Source organism: Polypterus senegalus, chromosome 7 (genome assembly GCF_016835505.1).
Source record: "Polypterus senegalus isolate Bchr_013 chromosome 7, ASM1683550v1, whole genome shotgun sequence".
In the NCBI taxonomy this organism is placed as follows: Eukaryota; Metazoa; Chordata; class Cladistia; order Polypteriformes; family Polypteridae; genus Polypterus; species Polypterus senegalus.
In genome coordinates this window covers 40,347,013-40,368,503 of record NC_053160.1, presented here as the reverse complement: position 1 = coordinate 40,368,503, position 21,491 = coordinate 40,347,013, and the positions used below count along the sequence as shown (strand labels likewise).

General features: G+C 42.1%; 1 protein-coding gene across 1 annotated transcript in view; it reads right to left on the bottom strand.

Moving 5' to 3' along the window:
* The window catches only part of snx18a (sorting nexin 18a), an 86,492-nt gene extending 83,714 nt beyond the window's left edge, over window positions 1-2,778 (bottom strand). The window contains exon 1 of the mRNA XM_039758511.1: window positions 936-2,778. Within this exon, the coding sequence (XP_039614445.1) occupies window positions 936-2,475 (1,540 nt within the window). The 5' untranslated portion in view covers window positions 2,476-2,778. The remainder of the gene's footprint in view (window positions 1-935) is intronic.
* Window positions 2,779-21,491: the final 18,713 nt, after the last annotated feature.

The window sequence follows — 21,491 nt, the reverse complement described above, 5'->3', positions numbered from 1 at the left end:
TCACTAACTGTTAGTATACGGATACAATTTAAGGAGCAGACTCCAGAGAAAAGAAATGAAGTTTAAATAAAACAGGTATAAAGAAAAGTTAAGCGTTTATGACGAAGAAAATACATTTCTGAATTGCATCTAAATACAAATATTACATTAGTGCACTCTTCTGAATGCAGAATAACTAAAGAAAAAGACTAGCTAAACAATTAGACTGATGAGACATTAACTGACCCACTGATGTGTAAAACTGGCTGGAATGAAATCCTGTGGCTATAGTGGTATTCCAAGTCCTGGTCTAAGATAACTTCTACAAATCAGGGAGTCTTTCTGTAAGCCCCGCCCACCTCACGAGGTGCCAGCCAGCGCGCGTCTCGCAAAAGAGACAATTAAGTTTATAAGATAACGGAACCAGTCGCCTATGCGATGCGAACAAAAGCACGCTTCTCGGGTTTTGTTGGACCAGAATGTCCTAGCACAGCAAGTTGCAAGTGTTCCGTAACTTCAGGCGTTATCGAATTTCGACCCTAGGCAAACAAGTAAACGGGGCTTCTCCGTCGTTAACTCGTGAAACTGCACTTTCCTGTAAATGTCTCATTCTTGCACGCCCAATCGGAGAGTGGCTGCGGAGGTGCCAAGCCAATAACTGTCTTTCCGACAGCAATCCCCACCCCGATCCCAACGCTTTCTGAAGAAATTCCCTTCAGTCGTTCCCGAAATGCCAATGCGACGTATGTTTCACCGGAAAAGGCACTACAAATGCAACGCAAAAATATACATATTTACTATTTACACTTTAGTAGAAATCTATAAATAGATCTGCTATTTGTGCATATACTAGCAAGTGACGTTCTATCCACTGTACTAATGCAGCGACGCTGTATGCATAACTTCTAAAAGACTATTTATTCAACACTCACACCCCGCCAACCTGGTCATATTACCTTTTTGGACGTGAATGATGTCCGGGTAATTGGCGAGATGCCCTTGGTACAGTGCCAGTAAATCCATCACTGGGTCCAAATCCTGTTTGGGTTGCTCTGCAAAGTACTCCCCGATTGCATCGTAAGTCTCGCCGGTGTAAGCGATGGCGTGATTGAGCGCCCCAGAGTACATCTGTTGATCGAGCTCGAACGCTTGGCTGAGGTATCGGAAGGACTGACCCACTTTCTGGTACTCCTTCTTAAAGCCGGTGATTTGTTTCCTGGCAAACTCGCTGGCAGTGTTGGTGAGCTGCAAGACGCCGTCGTCCATCTTCTTAGTGAAGGTCTTGAAGCCGTCGATCTTTGCCTCCACGTCCTGCAAATCAAGCGGATTAGCCGGCGTGCTGATCGTCAGGAAGAAGTTAGCTCCCACCATTTCATCTTTCTCCGCTTTCCTTTTGCCTTGCTTCCAGCTCTTCTCGTCTGTGCTGCTGCACGTCAGAAAATGCTGGAAAACGTCGCAGCGAGCAAGCACCGGGTGGCTAGTCATGTGGTTCATCCACCAGATGAGCCCTCTCCTCCGCTTAGATATGAAATCCTCCTCGAAGCGCCCGGTGGCTTGCTTCTCGGGGATGTGCGGCACGGAGATCACTGGGAACTTCTCGACTAGTCGCGCGTACAGCCAGTCGAAGTGCTTGTATCGCCGGTTCACTTGGTTGTGCGTGTGGGTGGGCGTCAGTTTGTAGGAGATGTAACTCTTCATCCCTTTAAACTTGGTCTGCTTAGTTGGGTCGTCGATGGTGCACGTGAATGGGTAAGGGTTTTCCTGCCACTCGGGGCCATACTGGCCCATCACCACGCAGATCTTATCCCCATCTTTCACAAAACCTGCTGCCTCTCCTAGAATGAACGCCTCGCCACCGGACTTGACAAAGGTAGAGAAGCGGTTGAGGTTGCGGCTCACGGTGGCCGAGCTTTTGGCGCCGTGCTGTGCGTTAGAGCCCCGCGACACAGACGAAGCGTCCGAGCGGGTGGACACGCGATATCTGCCGACTCCGCTTCCGTCGTAATCCGGATAGCTCCCTCCGCTAACCACGCCGGGTTCGTCCGCCACTGTTGAGTTGTCATCCCAGTCATCGTCCCAGTCGTCATCGCTTCCCTGGCTCACCTGGGAGCTATGCTGTTGTTGGTGCTGTTGCTGCTGTAGGGGTACTTGATGAGACGGAGTGGCGAATGTGATGAAGCCGGAGGCGGGAGTGTGACTGAAGCTGTCCTGCTGGGGCAGACTAGGGTACGCTGAGACGCCAGGGACATTGGCGTACCGGGGGCCGGGATAGCCATCTGTAGTGCCTGTGCTGTTGAAAGCAGAGTGCGGATCGCTCCTGAGGACCTCCACGTAAGAAGCCGGGAAGAGACCCCTCTCTCCCCGGGCATTCATTCCCTCCAACCAACCCTCAATATCAGTTTCGCTGTACAGAGTCACAATTTCATTCTCCTGCACTGATATTTCACCGGGGTTCTCGGAGCTGAAGTCGTACAAAGCTCTGGCTTTCAGCGCCATAGTCCCGAGCCAGTGAACAATCACTAATAATTCCCAGAGATCACGACCGCTGCGCGCACTTCAGGAATCCAGGGTCGGACTGCCAGCACTTGAAATACAACGGACGACTTTAAATCCACCGCTCTAAATGCATTTCATACGCCGTGCACGTGGACTTCCAACTTAAATTGCAGCAGCACCCAGTAATTTATGAAACGTCGCCGTGAGCCACCCTAACAGACTTCTCCGCTCTAGAGAAGCTGCGACGCTACTAGTCTGCTGTGCCTCTCTCTCTCTCTCTGTTCGTGCGAATCACAACAGCGCCACACACACATAGCCAGGCATTGCCAATCAACCACCGACTCAAGGTGAGGATGGAGGCATCATAAATCGATAGTAGAGACAAGTGAATTTGTTTATCTTTTTAGCGTGGCCGTAGATAGACGGTCATTAGCTTTGAAGTGCACTTTAAATACTGAATCGGTATAATTCTGCCATCGCTTTTCTCGTACACATCTATAGCATTACGTTTAACTCGTTAAGTGTTCTATATAATACTTTTTGAAGGGTTTTATAAATCAGATCTTCGTTTAAAACCGATTTTGCCTAGAAACTAGCCTGATCTTTTAAATCAAATTCAGACATGGAGTGCACATCACGAATCAGCAATAGTACCCGCCCCGTCAGATAATGCAGTATATCATTAATTCATTACGTAACGTTCTTAATCACGGTTGAATCCTTATTATATATAGTAGCCTACCATTACAGCACGCAACCCGCACTGCCTCAAGGAGACATGAAAACATTATAAAATGCAATCTTTAAACAGTGGGACATTATTATTAATATGCAACACGTATAGAACAAATGTATAACTTGTGGACACTATATGGGATTTGGAAATTTAATTGTGGGATTGTGTAACAGTAGTAAAATAATAACAATACAGGGTACATAGTGTGATAGACAGCTAGCGTTCTTACCCGGCCGGGATGCCCAGGAGATGGAAGGATGGGGGAGGTTGCTTCTTTTGGGCACTGCCTTTTGCCAGCCCCTCTGGGTTGCAGCAGTGCCCCGGATGCCCATGGAGCATTATGGAACTTGGAGTTCTTGAACTCAGCCCTGTTGGTTGCCGTGGGTGCCACCTTTGGGGGGGGAAGGGTTGGGTGGTGCTGCGAGGACTGAAGAGCCCTATATTGTGAGGTGTCCGCCTCACCCGAAAGTACAGGGCAGATGTTCGGAAGCACTTCTGGGGTGGCTAAAATCAAAGAAGCTGTCTGCCTTACTTCAGGGAGCCCGAGGCGGGTGAAAGGTGGATGAAGCTTGCTAGAAGAGGAGTGGAGGCAGAAGAGAGAGAGAGATAAAGGGCTATGTATCTTGAGCTTAATACTGTGCTGCTGTGGGGAGTGAAAGGAGAGCACTTCCCCACGAAACAGACATGCGGTTTGCTGAAATTTGTGTCCTGGTGTCAGTCTGTGTCAGTTTTGGGGTGCAGGAGCGACCCCTGGTGTCCACAATATCAATAGGGATAATAAGGAGGAGCAATAGCTGCAGAATAAAACAAGTGACAGTATCAGAGTGGACTTAGGAGGGTGGGTTGACCCTGGACTTGACCTATTGTTTGGACCCCACCTTGGTGTTCTGAAAAAGTACCATGAAATGTCAAAGCTTAGGAGTCACCCAAACCTGAATAGGCACTACACAAGAACAGTAAGCCATGTGAGAATATGAAAGAGGTGTATGGATAGCAGCAAGAACCACAGAAGTTTTGATTTTGATTTGATATACTGTGTTGATCCCAGAGGGGGAATTGTTATGATTGATACATAGAGAGAAGGACTAAGAATGCAATGCCAAACACAGCAGCAGGTTTCGTTTTTCACCAGTTTGCAGTCTCCGTGCATTTTTGTCCAGCTACCAATAAACTTCATCTGTTATTCAGTAGTGTTACAGCCAGCTCAGTAATCGCACAAGGTCCCGTTGGTAACACTTTATTGCCAAACTGTGTGATTTGTCAACAATATTCTGCTCATGTATGTAAAATGTAGACAATGATTTTACTTTCAAGAAAGGTTTCAGACTACTGTGCAAAGTGGCATTTATGTTTTTTAATTATGATCCACATCCAAAATGGTCAGTACATTTCGACATTAGACTTTCGAATTATTACATGCAAAACTACAAAGAAAGCCAGTAGCTCATTATAACTGACATCAGACTACATGAAGCCCTTGGAATTTGGTTCCACCTTGCAGTGCTGGGCGATTTCGGCTCTGTCACAATCACAAATGACATGACCTCACTTATGAACTGACTGAAAATCTGTAAGTTATCATCTGTACAATATAATTCTTCCATGTGCACTGGTAGTAAATAAATAGCAGCTTTGAACCTGTGTAAAGCTGTTCCTACACAACCCACATTTATAAGTGACATAATTTTACTGTTTAGTCAAAATGATTCCTCTGCATGCTTCAGTATAACGACAACTAGAAATGTGTGATGTCATCAATGGCCATTGCTGAAGAATTGACACTATTTTAATATGACAAATCACAAATTCTGTCCAAGAGCTACCCTCCGTCACTGCCTGCAGTTCACTGGAGACCTTAAACTCAGGGATGGTGGAGTACGATAAACTAGTGGTGGGCGAGTTATCTCAGAGATATCAGTAAAGGGGTTAAAGAGGACTCCATCAGCCAGTTCAGTAGCAATAATATTTCTTTAAAAAACATAGAACAAATATATTTTTCACACATTTTAGATAAATTTGCGGCCCCTGTAACCTGCGGGGCCTTAGGCTGTAGCCCACGTTATCCTACACAGAAGTCTGGCCGTGAACAGTACATAATGGTAGAACAAAGTGAAGTGAAAATATATTAAGAGTTATTAAAACTACCGGAAATATTATTATTATTAGTAGTAGTAGTATTAGTAGAACATTCAGACATAAAATGATTAGATTTTTTACCAAAAACAGGACATCTAGCACACCAAAACTCACCTATCGTATTCGAGTAATTTTTCCACCAGCCAAGTTTAGAGAGTTCCTAAAGTCTTACTCCCCACCACACTATTGGTAATTTATTCCATGTGTCTATGATTCTTTGAGTGAAGAACAATTTTACTAATGTTTTTCCGAAATCCAGTTTCCATCAATGACCTAGTGTTTTTGTTGATGAAACTAATTTAAATCAATAAATGGAACTCATCATATTAATTCCTTTTATAAATTTAAAAACTTGAATCGTGTAACATCTTAATCTCTGTTTGTTTAAACTGAAAAGGCTCACCTCCTCCAATTTTTCTTTACAACTCATACCTCATAGTCCCAGGATTTGCCTACTTGCTCAACTTTGGACTCTCCCTAGCTTTTTTTATAAGTAGCCATATTACCCGTCTAATAAAATAAATGTAAAAATATTTGATTTCTCTTGCCCTATGTGCACCTTCATCACCTTTCCTCGGTATCTTTGGGTATCTGAACCTGTCTTAACTGAAGAGCCCCATGTCGGGCCTGTTCCTGTGAAGCCAGTTTCTCAGACTCCTTGTGGCTCTCAGATGACTCTCAGCGTGCCTCCCACAACTTTACTCGTCCTTGCGTGTCTCACACTAGCTTTTGCTCTTTAAATCACAACACCCTAAATTCAGCTCAGGGTACAGGGGTTCTGTGGCCTGTCCGGACTGCACTACTCACCACACAGGAAACAACTGAAGTCAGGACACCAGTCCATTAAAGGGCCTGCTCCCATGCCTACTCCCATTCAAAGTCTTGCAGTGTCCATAATTAAGTTACTATGCATGGAGAGGTGGAAGGAAACCTAATGCAGGCACACTGAGAAAGTTCAACTACACACACATGACAGGATTCAAACACAGCATATGGAATCCAATGGCTTTAAAACAAATCCTTGATTGTTTTCATATTGTATTGTTTTTGTAAATAAAATTGGCAAACTTTGTTAATATATTTTCACTTTGGCAGTTTCTGCAAGTGCAACTTTTTTGACCCTGTGGGAATCTTAATCAAATGTGGACACCTTCCTGCTGACATGGTAGGGAAAGCATCTTTTTTAATTTAAAAAGTGCCCTTCAATATTGGTGTTTACTGCCAAGTCCAAGGGTAACCTCCGTGAAGTTATATTTAAGGAAGGGTTCCTCCCCTAGCTTATCTCTAAATTCTTTTTATAACTATGTTCATTTTTGATGTTGTAATTACTATTGTTTATGTAGTATATATTTTTTAATTACTTATTAGATAGATAATATTTTATTGTACCCAAGGGGAAATTAGAAGCTTCCAAAAATTCAAATAAATAAATATAATAAAAACAAACAGCAACCCCTCAAACACACATGCAAAACTTCTTCTGACTTGCATAACACAGAACTGTTGCTGTCCATAACAGGCTTGTAGGTGGCAAGAAGATGAGGTCAGATATTCTGTTAATTTAATTTTGATTCTGTGTTTGGAGTCACATCGTGACAACGCAATGTATAACTGCCTGTGAGTGAATTTAGTTTCTTTCTCTCTAATAAGTAAACTGACTTTTTCGAATGTTTGTCTCTGTGATTTGTTAATTGACTTTGCAAAAGCTATTCTAATGGGAAACTGTTAATGTTTTAATACGAACGGCATATCAAGATCTCCTTTGGTGTCTAATGTTATCCCCTGAAGATGTACTGCATTACCTTTCTTGGATACATCCTTCTTTCAACAGTAATTCGGCCGGTGGAAGACCGTATGGTGTTAACGGTTGTAGATATTCTTTGGGATATTGTAAGTTAATGTTTTCATCTTCCACACAACTGTTTGGGCATAGTCTATTGATACGCATTTAACCAATTTGCCATGTAACCGATTGACAATTTTCGTTTTAAATTCTTTGACTTCATCATTTCTCGGTGCTAGGATTGCCCGGGTACTCATTTCTTCTGTTGATAACCCTTCGGGATGAAATTCTTCATTAATATTTGGACATAATAAGTCTTCTTTTATTGGAAACTTAAACTGAGGAAAATACAAAAATTAATAAGAGCTAAGAGAGCAGGAATTGTGTCTGACAAAAGCATTCAAACAAATGAGAGGTGAGAATGTGTGTTTAGACGTTGGTTGGGAGGAGGACGTGACCTGAGAAAATCTCACGGCCAAAGTTTTATCTCACGGGACTTGAAATTATCTCTTTCAAAAAGTCTCGTCTCAGGATTTCCTTTTATAATAGAAAGATTTGCACGTCTGTGTTAGGTAAGTACATACTAACTTATTCTTATCTAATATTTTTGGTATGTTATCTTTTAATTGAGGGCAACCATTAAGAAGGATATCAGAGAGGCTAAAAGACAGTTGGAGAGGAATATAGCAGATAAGGCAAAAGAAGACCCCAAGAGATTCTTTCAGTATTTTAGTAGTAAAAGAACAGTTAAGGAGGAGGTCAAGTTCATCAGGAATAGTAAAGGGGAATTAAAAGATACAGACAATGAAATAGCAGATGCCCTAAACTTACATTTTTCTGAGGTGTTTACAAGTGAGCAAGTGGATGACTACCCAGAGGTAAACACGACTACTAAGGAGGTACTGAGGGATTTGGAAATTGTAGAGGGAGAAGTGCTGCTCAGATTAAATAAGTTGAAATCAAACAAATCACCAGGCCCAGATAATATTTATCCTCGTGTTCTTAAGGAGGCTAGTGAGTACATATATAAACCCTTGACACATATTTTTAGGAAGTCACTGTGCACTGGAGAGATTCCAAAGGACTGGAAAATGGCAAATATCATCCCATTATATAAAAAGGGTGACAGGGCAGATCCAAGCAACTATAGGCCAGTAAGCTTAATTAACATGCATCAGAGGAAAATTAATGGAAGGAATTATTAAGGATAAGATTGAGCAACACATGGCAAGGACAGGAGTTATTCTGAACAGTCAGCATGGGTTCAGAAGAGGGAGGTCGTGTTTTACTAACATGTTGGAATTCTATGAGGAGGCAACAAAAGGATACGATCAAAGTGGAGCTTATGATATTATTTATCTGGACTTTCAGAAAGCATTTGATAAGGTGCCACATGAGAGGTTGGGCATCAAGTTAAAAGAAGTGGGAGTTCAGGGTGATGTTTTTAGATGGGTGCAGAATTGGCTCAAACACAGGAAGCAGAGGGTGATGGTGCAGGAACCTCATCAGAACTGGCGATGTTAAGAGTGGTGTTCCACAGGGGTCAGTGCTAGGGCCGCTGCTATTTTTAATATATATAAATGATTTAGATAGGAATATAAGTAACAAGCTGGTTAAGTTTGCAGATGATACCAAGATAGGTGGATTAGCAGATAATTTGGAATCCGTTATATCATTACAGAAGGACTTGGATAGCATACAGGCTTGGGCAGATTTGTGGCAGATGAAATTTAATGTCAGTAAATGTAAAGTATTACACATAGGAAGTAAAAATATTAGGTTTGAATACACAATGGGCGGTCGTAAAAATCGAGAGTACACCTTATGAGAAGGATTTAGGAGTCATAGTGGACTCCAAGCTATCAACTTCCCAACAGTGTTCAGAAGCCATTAAGAAGGCTAACAGAATGTTAGGTTATATAGCACGATCTGTGGAGTACAAGTCCAAGGAGGTTATGCTCAACCTTTATAATGCACTGGTGAGGCCTCATCTTGAGTACTGTGTGCAGTTTTGGTCTCCAGGCTACAAAAAGGAAATAGCAGCACTAGAAAAGGTCCAGAGAAGAGCGACTAGGCTGATTCCAGGTCTACAGGGGTTGAATTATGAAGAAAGACTAAAAGAGCTGAGCCTTTACAGTTTAAGCAAAAGAAGATTAAGAGGTGACATGATTGAAGTGTTTAAAATTATGAAGGGAATTAGTACAGTGGATTGAGACTTGTATTTTAAAATGAGTTCATCAAGAACACGGGGACACAGTTGGAAACTTGTTAAGGGTAAATTTTGCACAAACATTAGGAAGTTTTTCTTTACACAAGAGCGATAGACACTTGGAATAAGCTACCAAGTAGTGTGGTAGACAGTAAGACGTTAGGGACTTTCAAAACTCGACTTGATGTTTTCTTGGAGGAAACGAGTGGATAGGACTGGTGAGCTTTGTTGGGCTGAATGGCCTGTTCACGTCTAGATTGTTCTAATTGTTCTAATGTAAAGTTCTAATGTAATTATTCTTTTTGTGTATTTTTAATTAGTTTTTCTTATCTTGTTGTGAACTAGGAGTCCCAAAACATAAAGTCCCAAAAATCACTTCCAAAATTGCTCACTAGAAGGAGATATTCTGACAAACCCCAGCTAGATAAAAGGGCAAACACAAAATCTTTAAAAAATAAAAAGGCCTGTTTTCCTCAAAATACTCTTTCATGCATAAAGCCATGATGGATTTGCATGAAACACAAGGCAATCCAAGTGAACAAGTCCAAAAATTAAATGCCAAGAATAGTCAAAATACAGAGCCTGTAGATCACAAAAAGCACAGTCAAAAAAATCATTATAACAGTTACCATGCACTACTAACTGCCAGGAGCTTTTGGGAGATCCCCATGATCGTTCTGACCACCGTTCTGGCGGTGATTGGCAGGTGGCCCTGCCTCCTGGGGGATCATCCACAAAACACAGCTGAGACAGCATATATACAAGATTAGACACAAAGAATAATGCACATATGCAACAAAAGCAACATCAGCATAAATAAGTACCACTGAAATGAACAAAAAAGACATGAAACAAGATATTGAACCCCAGCCAAGGAAGAAGCCCTGGCTGAAACATGACACATCCTTTGTATGAAAAAGAAATACATGTTGTTATTTACTTTCCTTGTTTTTGAAGTAAAATTTAAAAGGGGCAGATGAGATTGGTGACATGATTTGAAGTCATTATTATTTATTTGCTTGGTTGACGTCTTTATTCAAGACAACTTTACAACATTTGAGATTCAATTGGTTACCTTTCTTTTGTTCTGTTTAATCCTCCTGTAGCACAGGCAGGTGACATGACTTGCTTGCGGTCACACAGTGTCAGTACCGGGATATAAACCCGCAGTCTCAGGGGCTTAAGACCAAAGCCTTACCTACTACACCACACTAAGTTCTATGTCACATAAATGGAAAAATGGTTAGAGTTAAACTTTGCTATAAAATATGGTTTACTGTTTTGACCTTGGCAAGTTCATGACATTGAGCTTGGTTCTTGATTTTGACTCACTGGCTTTTCTATGTTTTTTGGTTCAGACTTTGCCACAAAATGTAACTATAATTTTGCTTAGCAGACCAGCAGTCACCTCTGCCTGTTTAGCATCAATCAGCAAACTAAGAGCATCTCGCCTTGGATCACCTCGGCCAAGGTTGCAGCACTTGGACTGTGTCATTGTGCAGGCAACAGGCTCTCGATGTCAGGAGGACTCAATGTTTTTTGTTGTGGGCATCATATTGCTTAAGAGAGGGGTATCCATAGGTAATTCTCTGAAAACGGAAAGACTTTGTGTCATGAGAGAATAACTGCTTTTGTTTTATTGAAAATTCAAATTGCCATTTTAAGTAAGATCTCTACTGCAACTCTCAGTTTACCCCAATTGTAAAAGTTTGCTTGGATGATCGAACTCTGCTTGTGTTTAGGTTTTGATTTGTAGTGTGCATTTTCAAGTTATGTTAGTTCCAGAAATAAATATAGAGGAAGAAACAATACACCCTCTTCCTATTGGAGAGAAATTCCTAATGGTGCGAGGTACAGCAAAAGTTGGAATGACCATCACCAAATAAGGAAAGCTAAAACCATAAAAACACCTTGCTGAATCCAAAACTTCAATAATTAAATTAATTTATTAATTAAGAAAACACAGTCCAAAAAAAGAATACAAATTCTTAACTCAAAAACAAGTACCAAATCTAAAAGGAACACAAAAATGCAACTTTCTCACACAGACACAAGTTCAGCAACACACGGTTTTTATTTGGTTGTGGGAAACTCTTCCAGATTACTTCCCATTACCAAAGTACAGTACAATAAGCAGAATGATAATCACACAGAAAAGTCCTTTTTCTTTTCTTTTTCTTCATCTCTGCCTCCACTCCTCCCAACAAGCTTTGTCTCCTTCCCCCTGATTCTGGCTCCTGGAGCAGTGGCAGATGGCTCCTTTTATGTGACACCCGGGAGTACTTCCGGTGGCTCGTCAGCGTTGTCTAGAAGCACTACCAGGTATGATGGATGAAATAGGGCTCTACAGTCCCTGTAGCACCACTTGGCAGCACCCATGGCACTCAACAGGGTGGTGTCAGCAAACTCCAAGTCCCATGATGCTCTGTGGGAATCCGGGATACCGCTGCAACCCAGGAGGGCTGCCATCTAGCAATCCAGGGGAGATACTACCCTGTGCATGCTCTCTCGCCTGGTGCTTCCTTTATGAAGGCGTCTCGGCCGGGTAAAGGCTCCGCCCATCCACCACAGTGTGTATTGATTTATTCTTATTTGGTAGGTGGCAGGATTGGCACTCCAACCACCATAAAAACCTCACACTGTTCTATTCCATCTGGTGCTGAGGTGTCACCTGTTGCATTGCTGTATTCAGGTCCTAATCTGGGATCTTGAGTTGGTTTGTCATGTGGTGGGTGCTACAATGAGCTGTATCAGCGTGTGCTCCTAACCACTCCTTCTCTATATTATTTTTGGTATGACATTTATTCCTTTTTAAATTTTATTCATTTCTAGCTTGTTTTTCTTTTCTTGTCATTTTTTCTTCATCATTTTGTAAAGCACAGTCTTTTGCATCTATCTATCTATCTATCTATCTATCTATCTATCTATCTATCTATCTATCTATCTATCTATCTATCTATCTATCTATCTATCTATCTATCTATCTATCTATGGTGGCCTCTACTGGACTTTGGGGAAGAAGGTTTAACAACATGACTGGCCTTCCCATAACCTGCTTCCCTCTGAAAATCTCCAGCTCCAGTAAATATTTAACAAGCTGCCACTCTTCTTGTGTTACCCTCTTACCTGCACTGGTTTTCAGATATTTTGTCACATCATGCCATTTCCTACCTAAATAAGGCTACCATTCAGCACTTTGTGTAGCCTGTTACTCCACTGTGCCTGCTCTAGCCCTGGCATCCTATTGCCTGTCAGAGAACCAATTAAAAAGTGCAAAACATATTGATTTGTTTACAGCTGTCCTCAGTTCATTATATGTGAACTGAAAGTATCTCTTATTTAATGTAACTGTCTACTATTTCTTTGTGCCCAGCTTGGCACTTATGAGTGTACATTAAGTGGAATGGTCATTGTATTACTCTCTTTCAGTGCTGTGATTGTCAATTATTTTTTAAAATTCACAAATTCATTAATGGCAGCTGCTCCCACTGAAATCAAAGCAAGTAGAAAGCCAATATAAGTTATCAGAAAAGCAAGCAAAAAGGCAGGCACCAGTAACTCTTGTGGCAGGCCGTTAGGTTTTGGGTACTGGATGTAGGCTGGCAAATTGATTGTTTTGTTTCTGGTTGTAGTGAACATTGGCAACAAAATGAATTTCAGAATAAGATGGAACGCAGAATATGTCTTGAATGCTGACCAAGTGATTTACTTGTGGCTGACATTTTCTTTTTCCTGTTTTCTTTCAATAAATTAAATTTATTGATAATTGTAAAAAAGTTTCAATTCAAATCAGAATTCTTATATACAGTATAGACCAAGTAAATGCTAATATATTAGAACTATTAGATCAAGTGAAACCCCTGGTCAGGAGAGCACTGGACGCTCTGCAGTTTGTATACCAGGATCACATGGGGTTGGACAATGTTCTCACCTAAATGCTGAACAGAGCCTACTCCCATAAGGAGAAACAGGGTAGCAGGGTGAAGATATTATTTTTTGACTTCACTAATGCATTTAGCACCATTCAGCCCAAACAGCTGGTGGAGAAGCTCCTGTCAATGAGGGCTGATGCTACTACTGTGTGCACAGATAACTGTGCATCAGACATGGTCATGAGTGAGAGAGTGGAATACCAACACAGAGGCCAACTGCATACGAGAAACCTCAAGAGTCTCCTTTAAGGTTGTTTGGTGTATGCAGGGCGAGTTTTGGTAATCATCCAATCCACAATCTATTATATAGTGCCTTTCATATCTATCTATCTATCTATCTATCTATCTATCTATCTATCTATCTATCTATCTATCTATCGTGCCTTTCCTATCTATCTATCTATCTATCTATCTATCTATCTATCTATCTATCTATCTATCTATCTATGACAGAACTGCAGCAGCATTATGAAGCTTCTTTTACGTGAGGGTCTTATTCCTGTAAAAGGGACACAAATCTATCTGTCCTGTATGTCATTGAGATAGCTGGCCCTATATTATGGGTCATGAAAAATATAAGTGCAATGCATGCAACTTTTTTAACACTCTGTAGATTGGAGGAGATTATTCTCCTTTCTTCCTGTTTAACCTGCACACCTCAGACTTCAGACACAATGCTGAATCAAGTCATCTGCAGAACATTTCAGATGACACAGACATTGTTGGATGTATCAGCAGTGGGCAGGAGAAAGAATACAGAGGATTAGCAAAAGGTTTTGTTGAATGGTGTAAACTGAACCACCTCCAGCTCAACATCAATAAGACAAAGGCAGCTCAACATCAATAAGACAAAGGAGATAATCATAGGCTTCGGGAAGGTCAAGCCCACTCTGCCCCCGGATCTCATTGATGGTGAAGATGTGGCCCTGTTGTTTCTCTCACTACTGTTTTAATAATCCTTTGTGACAGATTAGGGCTTTTTTGCTCCCTTGTACCCTCAGACCACACGTCAGACACCAGGTAAAAGTCCAAATAATTATTATTTATTATAATATTAAGTGCACAAAGCATGTTCCTTTCCACAATTCTTCAATAAACAATACATGTCCATGTGATTATCCAACACTTTCGGGTGTTATTGCTAATAGATATTGTAAATAAACGTTTTTGTGGGTGAAAACAACATGTCCGCCTGTCTGTGTCCAGGCCACGTCCACACCATGTTCTATTGAAACATTTAGAAAACCAATATGGATGCATCCAGGAAAATCTTTGTTGTGCTTGCTCCATAAGAATAAATGTAGCAGTTGATAACAACGCATTAAGTGGTATTTTGCACGTCCAAACACCATAGCCTTTAGGGTGGCATCATAAAGAACTAGGAATATAGGAAAACCTATTGAGACAGTACAATAAAGAGGCACGTTAGGAGTGCTTGTGATTAGCTGAAGATAGCTGCCAGGCCTCCATGCAGTGATGTCAATGTAGGTGGAGATGATTGGCCACAGTGGTCTATTGAAAATGAAAATGTCTGCACAATCAGAAGTCTTGGCACTTAATATAAGAATTCCCAATGTCAACCTGGGATCCTCACTTAAGGACCTTTCATGTTCTCTTTTTCCTCTTTCTGGTTTAATTGCAGATTCCTAAGACTTTATTTTAAGCTGATTGTGAATTCTGCCTCGTCCCTATTGCTGTTGTAATAGCCTCCAACTCCAACATGGCCCTGTCATTGAGAGGTAAAATGGATTCATATGACATATGGAATGATTTAATACAGGCTTGACATGAAATTCTAGTGTGCTCTCTGATGAGCTGCGATGCTGGACAGAATCCAACTATTGGGGTAACTGGAAAAAGAAAGTGGATAATGTTGAAAAATAGAAAATACACAGAAAACAAATGACCAAACTTGTGCCAGCTGCTACAGTTGGCATTCATTTAGAACTATTAGATGTGAATTGGCTACTTCTTGTTATTAAACTAAGAGCTGGCTTGTATTCAGTCACAGTGCTGCTAAGGTGCCCATGGCTGGCTACCTTCCCTGAACCATGCAATATGAGGCATTTGATCAGCATGTTACCTCAAAGTATTACTTTCATTTGCGTTAAGAGAGCTGTCTGCTGTAATTATTTATGAAGGCAGGCTCAGTGTTAGAATAACTGCAAACTTTGACCAGGTGCTGGAGGGAAGAGCTGTTGATAAATACTATTTTGACTGTAGATGAGTGTAGACAGGGTTGTAGATTAGCAAGAACCAGTGAGGAGGCAGGCAGAATGCATCTGGGGGAAACACATCATGTCCTGATACACATCTTTCTATTTTTTTTTTTTTTTTGTGGCAGAAGTTCTTTGTCAACAGCACCAAGGTAGACTTTTTTCTGTTTTCTATGTCATAGCTTCATTTAAGTTTAATCCTGATACTTAATTATCAATATCATTCCTGGTGGCTCCATAATCCGTACTAACCCCTACTTTCTCTGCTGTTCTTTTTCCGGTTTTCTGTGGTGGCGATCTGCACCACCACCACCTGATCAAAGCACTGTGATGTCCCTACATCGATGGATTAAAAGCCAGAGGTCCACATGACCGTCATCATCAAGTTCTTCCATGTGAACCCTGAATACAATGAGGACTGATTGAGGTCATTTAGGTTAGGTAGAATGCCTAGAGGGGGCTGGGTGGTCTTGTGGCCTCAGAACCCCTGCAGATTTTTTTTTCTCCAACCATCTGGAGATTTTTTTTTGTTTTTGCTGTCCTCCCTGGCCATCAGACCTTACTTTTATTCTCTGTTAATTAATGTTCCCTAATTCTATTTTCTCATTTATTTTTTTCTTTTTTCCCTTTCTTCATTATGTAAAGCACTTTGAGCTACATCATCCATCCATTCATTATCCAACCCGCTATATCCTAACTACAGGGTCACGGGGGTCTGCTGGAGCCAATCCCAGTCAACACAGGGCGCAAGGCAGGAAACAAACTCTGGGCTGTGTGCCAGCCCACCGCAGGGCGCACACACACACACCCACACACCTAGCACACACAAGGGATAATTTAGGATCGCCAATTCACCTTGAGCTACATCATTTGTATGAAAATGTGCTATATAAATAAATGTTGTTGTATGTTCCATTTACCTTGGAAGTCGGATGTCGGGGCTTGGAATGACATCACACCTGAGTTGACTGCGCTCCAGTCCGATATTCAGAAAGCCAATATGAATGCATCCAGGAAAACCTTTAATTGAGTTTGCTTAATTGGAATACGTAGCAGTTGACAACAACACTACCATTATGTGGTATTTTGCACATTCAAACACCAGAGACACCTGTCCACAGATAGAGGTTGGTCAGCTCTGTGTGTACGACTGACTTAATGAGACACAGACAGACAGAAGTGCTAATAATCAATAAATATTACAGCTTTCACTAAAGTTCTCGGTGTATGTCGCCATTTTGGAATGGACGTCATAATCTGAAGTTGGACAAACTCAAGATTTGACAGACCAGCCCCAAATTTAAATATTGGATTTCTGTCTTAAAGGGGTATTCCAGTTGAAAATTCTGACTGAGACCTTGAAAATTCTGACTTCCCACTTCAAATGGAATGGAATGGCGTTTATTCCTAGAAAAACAAGTCAGCAAGTTTCATTCAGGAGATGTCCATGGAGAAGCATTTTTGCTTTGAACAGTGTTACAGCACTATCTTAAATTACATTTAGGAGCTCATCAGCCACTCAGTAGACCAGAGGATGTGTAAATTTCTTCCGTTTAGTTTTCTCTGGTAAAAGAACTTCAGCAATGACTTCTGACTTTCATCTAGGGTTTTGTTTTTTGGCTTCAGGTACTGACTTTTGCATGATTATTTTGACTATGTTTCATCTCCTTGTCCTTTTCTATTTAAACCTGGCTTCTCCCATTTACTGCAGAATAGAGGAGTGGGAGAAATCAGTGACATAAAGAAAGGGGTTCAAAAGTAGAAAAACTAAACAGAGCACCTACCTCCTACTTGTAAGACAAACTGATAGTCAGAAAATGTTCCTAAGTTGCTCTTGTTTTAACCAGAGAGTACTGAGTGTCAAGCCCTAAATATTAAACAAGAAACTAAAGTTGAGTGATGTACAGCCAAAAATGCACCTAAATGCTTTCCAAAATCTTGGCTCCCAGTAACCATGTAAAGCTGGCTTTTAAGTCATTGTGTAACTGATGTAACTGATGTGTGACTTACAGGACAGTGGAGCCGCTGTGCAACAACAAAAATATATTGTCACACACGTGCGATTAGGAGGAAGCTGAACGGACCGAGTAGAGGCCAGGGGGTGGTGGGGTACTCTAAACTTATTTCTGTTATCTCTGCAGACCAAATTTGGGAAAACCTGCCTGATTCAACATCACTCCCGGTTCCGCCACCCAGAAAGATGTCACCTCTGGTTCCGGCCAGATGACATCACTTCTGTTTGTCGGCCTGTAAAGACTCCACATCCTAGAACCTGATCAGTTCAGTCTTGGAACTCAAACCAACCACATCTCTCTTGTTTTCAATATCATTTTGCAGCCAGGGACAATATACGGGCGGCTGCCTGAAGCCTTTTAATTGTCTGTTGGGACTACTTCGTATTAAAGAAACTAATAACCAGGTCCAAATGAAACCAAAAGAAAAGACAGGAACAAATTCTCCATAAATCATTTCCCCTAAAGTAAACTGCACTTGGGTATACTCAAAGCACAAACAAAAAAAGGAAATATGAAACATAATTATGACATTCACAAACTACTCTCAGAGTGTTTCACTGTCCTGCTGGGCACATCAGCAAGGAGTATTTTATGACAGTGAGCAGGAAAATAGACGCATGTGCGCCTGTGGATCATCTCTGGGTTCATCTGAGGTGTATACTTCCACCCTGGGTTGACAAAGACAACTGGTACTAACCTCATCCTTTGTTTCTCCCTGCACAGTTCTGAGAAGATCCCCAGTGAGGACAACTTATTCTGCCCTTTCTAGTTTCCCAGTGTAACAGCTCTCCGGGTGTATCAGCCACCCAACCCGACACAGACAGACGGAGGAGGCACACTTATAAAGCACATGTCATTTTCTTTTCTTTTCTTCGATTGTGGGAAACGTCTTCCTCGTCTCCCACAAGCACAAGAACACAATCCAAAGCACAAACCACTGCACAATACTTTCTTTCTCTTCTTTTCTCCTCCACTCCTTCTTGGCAAAATTCATCTCCCTCCTCCCAACTCTGGCTCCCTGAGTGGTGACTGCTGCTCCTTTATAAGGCACCAGGAAGTGCTCAAGGTGCTCGTTGGCCTAATTCTGGCATTCGTTGCATGCTCCCATCTTCTATCTGGGAGCCCTTGAACCCAACACCGTCGGTAATGTCATCGATGAGCTTAGCAGTGAGGCAACAACAAAGCAAGGGGATGGTGTAAAAAGTGTCAAGTGCTTTTATTTAAAAACAACAACAAAAACAAGGTGTTCAAAATAAAGGGCAGTGCCTTCAAAAATTCAAATAAATAATCCATAAAAACAAGTGTTATTGTGGAGGTTAAAATTCTTTAGAAAAAAAAATCTTAAAAACAACGAGGTTAAAATACTGCAAGAAGCAATCCTTTAAAAAATGAGGTTAAAACACAAAGCCCGGGGTCTTCTTTTACTTGTGACTCCCCTGCGTCTCCCATCCAGGCTATGCACCAGGGGAGTCACCCTACTCGCAGCTGACCTTCTGATTACCTGCTTCAGCTGTTCGGAACGCCTTACCGACCCCTGGCTCCGGTCGGCTCCTCTAGACAGCGACTTGGGAATTCCCCAACGGCCAAGGCTCTCACGCTGGGGACACCACGTCCCAAGTCCCGACTCCCGCTGCCTTCCACGGCCTTACATGGAGAGTCATCCGCCTTCTGGTCACTCCCGTCCTTCATAAAAGCAAACTCTGCGGGAGTGACCACAACTACTACTCCCCGGGTGTCGGCCAAACACCCAGGCTGCCTGCACAGCTGCATGCAAGCCTTCACTCACTCGCTCTCCTTCACTGGCTTTCTCTCTCTCTCCACTGCTTCCTGCTTTTTCCTCCTGCAACCTCCCATTTGTTTCTCCTTTCTTTTTCCCACTTAGCTGACTTGCGCTTCTATATATCAAGAGGGCATGGCAGCTGTGGCAAATCAGCAGCCCCAGGAACAATCACGGATGTGGACAGTTCCTCACCTGTGCACTTAGGTGAGAAATGCCCACACCGCGAATCGCCCCGAGAACCGCTTCAGCCATACTACCATGCCCCCTCGCTAGCGTGGTGATTATTTATTTTAAAACTGGCCTTTGACAGGAGCTGTGGACGGACCTGCTATACCACATGGCAGCACTTCCAGGTGTGGCGGAAGACCTGTCTCCAAGGCTCAGCAGCAGCTGCAGCACCCCCTGGCGGCGCCCCTGGATCCCAACAGGGCTGTATCCAACTCCCTCACCCATGAAGCCCTGTGGGAATCCGAGGCATTGCTGCCACCCAGGATGGCTTCCATCTAGTGTTCTGGTGGGGGTAATACTCTGTCCACACTTGCTCCAAGGAAGAGGCGTCCCGGCCGGACAAGGATCCCGGCTATCTATGACACCTGCTACATATCCTGCAGTTCCCTGAAGGAAGCGTCACTCAAGAACAATGCTTCACCAGAAACCTTTACAGTTAAATGTGGCTCAGAAATTGGGTGGTGTAATGGATGACACACATAGAATGGCACCCTGACAGGGAATGAAAAAGGATCCTAATGATGGAAGGAATGGGGGAGATGAGTACTGATAAATATTTTCTCCCCCAATAAACTAGATGGCAGCCTCCTTGGATTAGAATCCCTACACAGATGGTCGCAGGGTACGATGGGACCTATAATCCTGTAAAACAGCCCTGTTGGGTTCCATGGGGGCCACCAGCATGACCTGAAGGGATTCACTTTTAATTGACCCAGGACTACATCCTTTAGGCTTTGCCTTGGCACCAGAAGTACTTGCAGACTGAAGATAAAAGAGCCCACTTGACCTCATCCAAGCAAGTTGTAGTCGGGTGTGGGGGACAGACAAAGCTCACCTGTATGGTGTGAAGGAGAAGAAAAAAGAGAAAAGAACTGTATTGCTTTTATGTCACTTTTGCAGCCTTTGTGTAAGATAATTGTGCAAATAAACCTTTTATTTAAAATGGGACTTGGAAATTGTGTCTGAGATTTGGGGTGTTGTAATGCCCCTCTGGTGGTCACATAACACACAAACTGGAAGGGCAGAGCTAGGTGCTCTCACTAGGTGGTTTGTTGGTGCTGCAAGGAGAAAAGAAGAAAAGAATGTTAGCAACAGCAGCCCCTCTTGACCGGGCAGGTTAGCACATACTTTGATACTTCAACTCCGTGAGGAGATCCTCCGATGCTTACTGTATGTGTGACAATGGACAAACCAGTCAGTTTTATGTTAAAATCAAACAATATACCAGAATCATTTAAGGTCTGAATTAGACTAAAATAAGTTGAGTAGATTCCAAAGAACGCAAAATCATTGGAGAAGACATTGATGTGTGGAAATAAATTTAAACAAAAAAGACAAACAAGGAGATGAGAACAAGACAAATGGGTAAAGTCTAAAAGCACAATCAGGAACTGAAAGACATTGTCAAGGAGGGAAATGCCTGCTGAACACTTATGATTGATCTTAAAAATATTGAACTGACTAAATGGTAAAGACACCAAATGAACATTTCCGTCTTTTAAGGTGTGACTAGGGGGCTTTGCCCCCTGCTCGCTTTGCATGCTAACCCCCCAGCCTGTGCTACGCACCAGCAATTTTGCATCTCTGCCGCTTGCGTATGTGGATTTCACTTTCACCAAACAACAAGTCTTCTAGTTCTCACAGATACGCCTCTTCATTGGGAAGAAACACTACTTTTCCCTGATGGCAACATGAATTAGATGATCTACAAGTCTCTGACTTAAAGTTTAAATCTGAACAATATATTCAATCCCTTTTCGCTGTTCTGTTATTTCACTGAGTAATAGTTTGTTTGTGCTAATGTGATCTTTACTATCATTTTTTTGAGACTTTCGTATTTTAGTACTTTCATTATCTCTAACCTGCTCTGCAAGTGTATCACGCCAACATTTTTGAATTCTTTACAACGTTCTACTTTGTCATCTACTCTTTGTCTTTTATTTCCGGAGTGGTTAAATCTCTTGGCACAAAGTCTCATCTT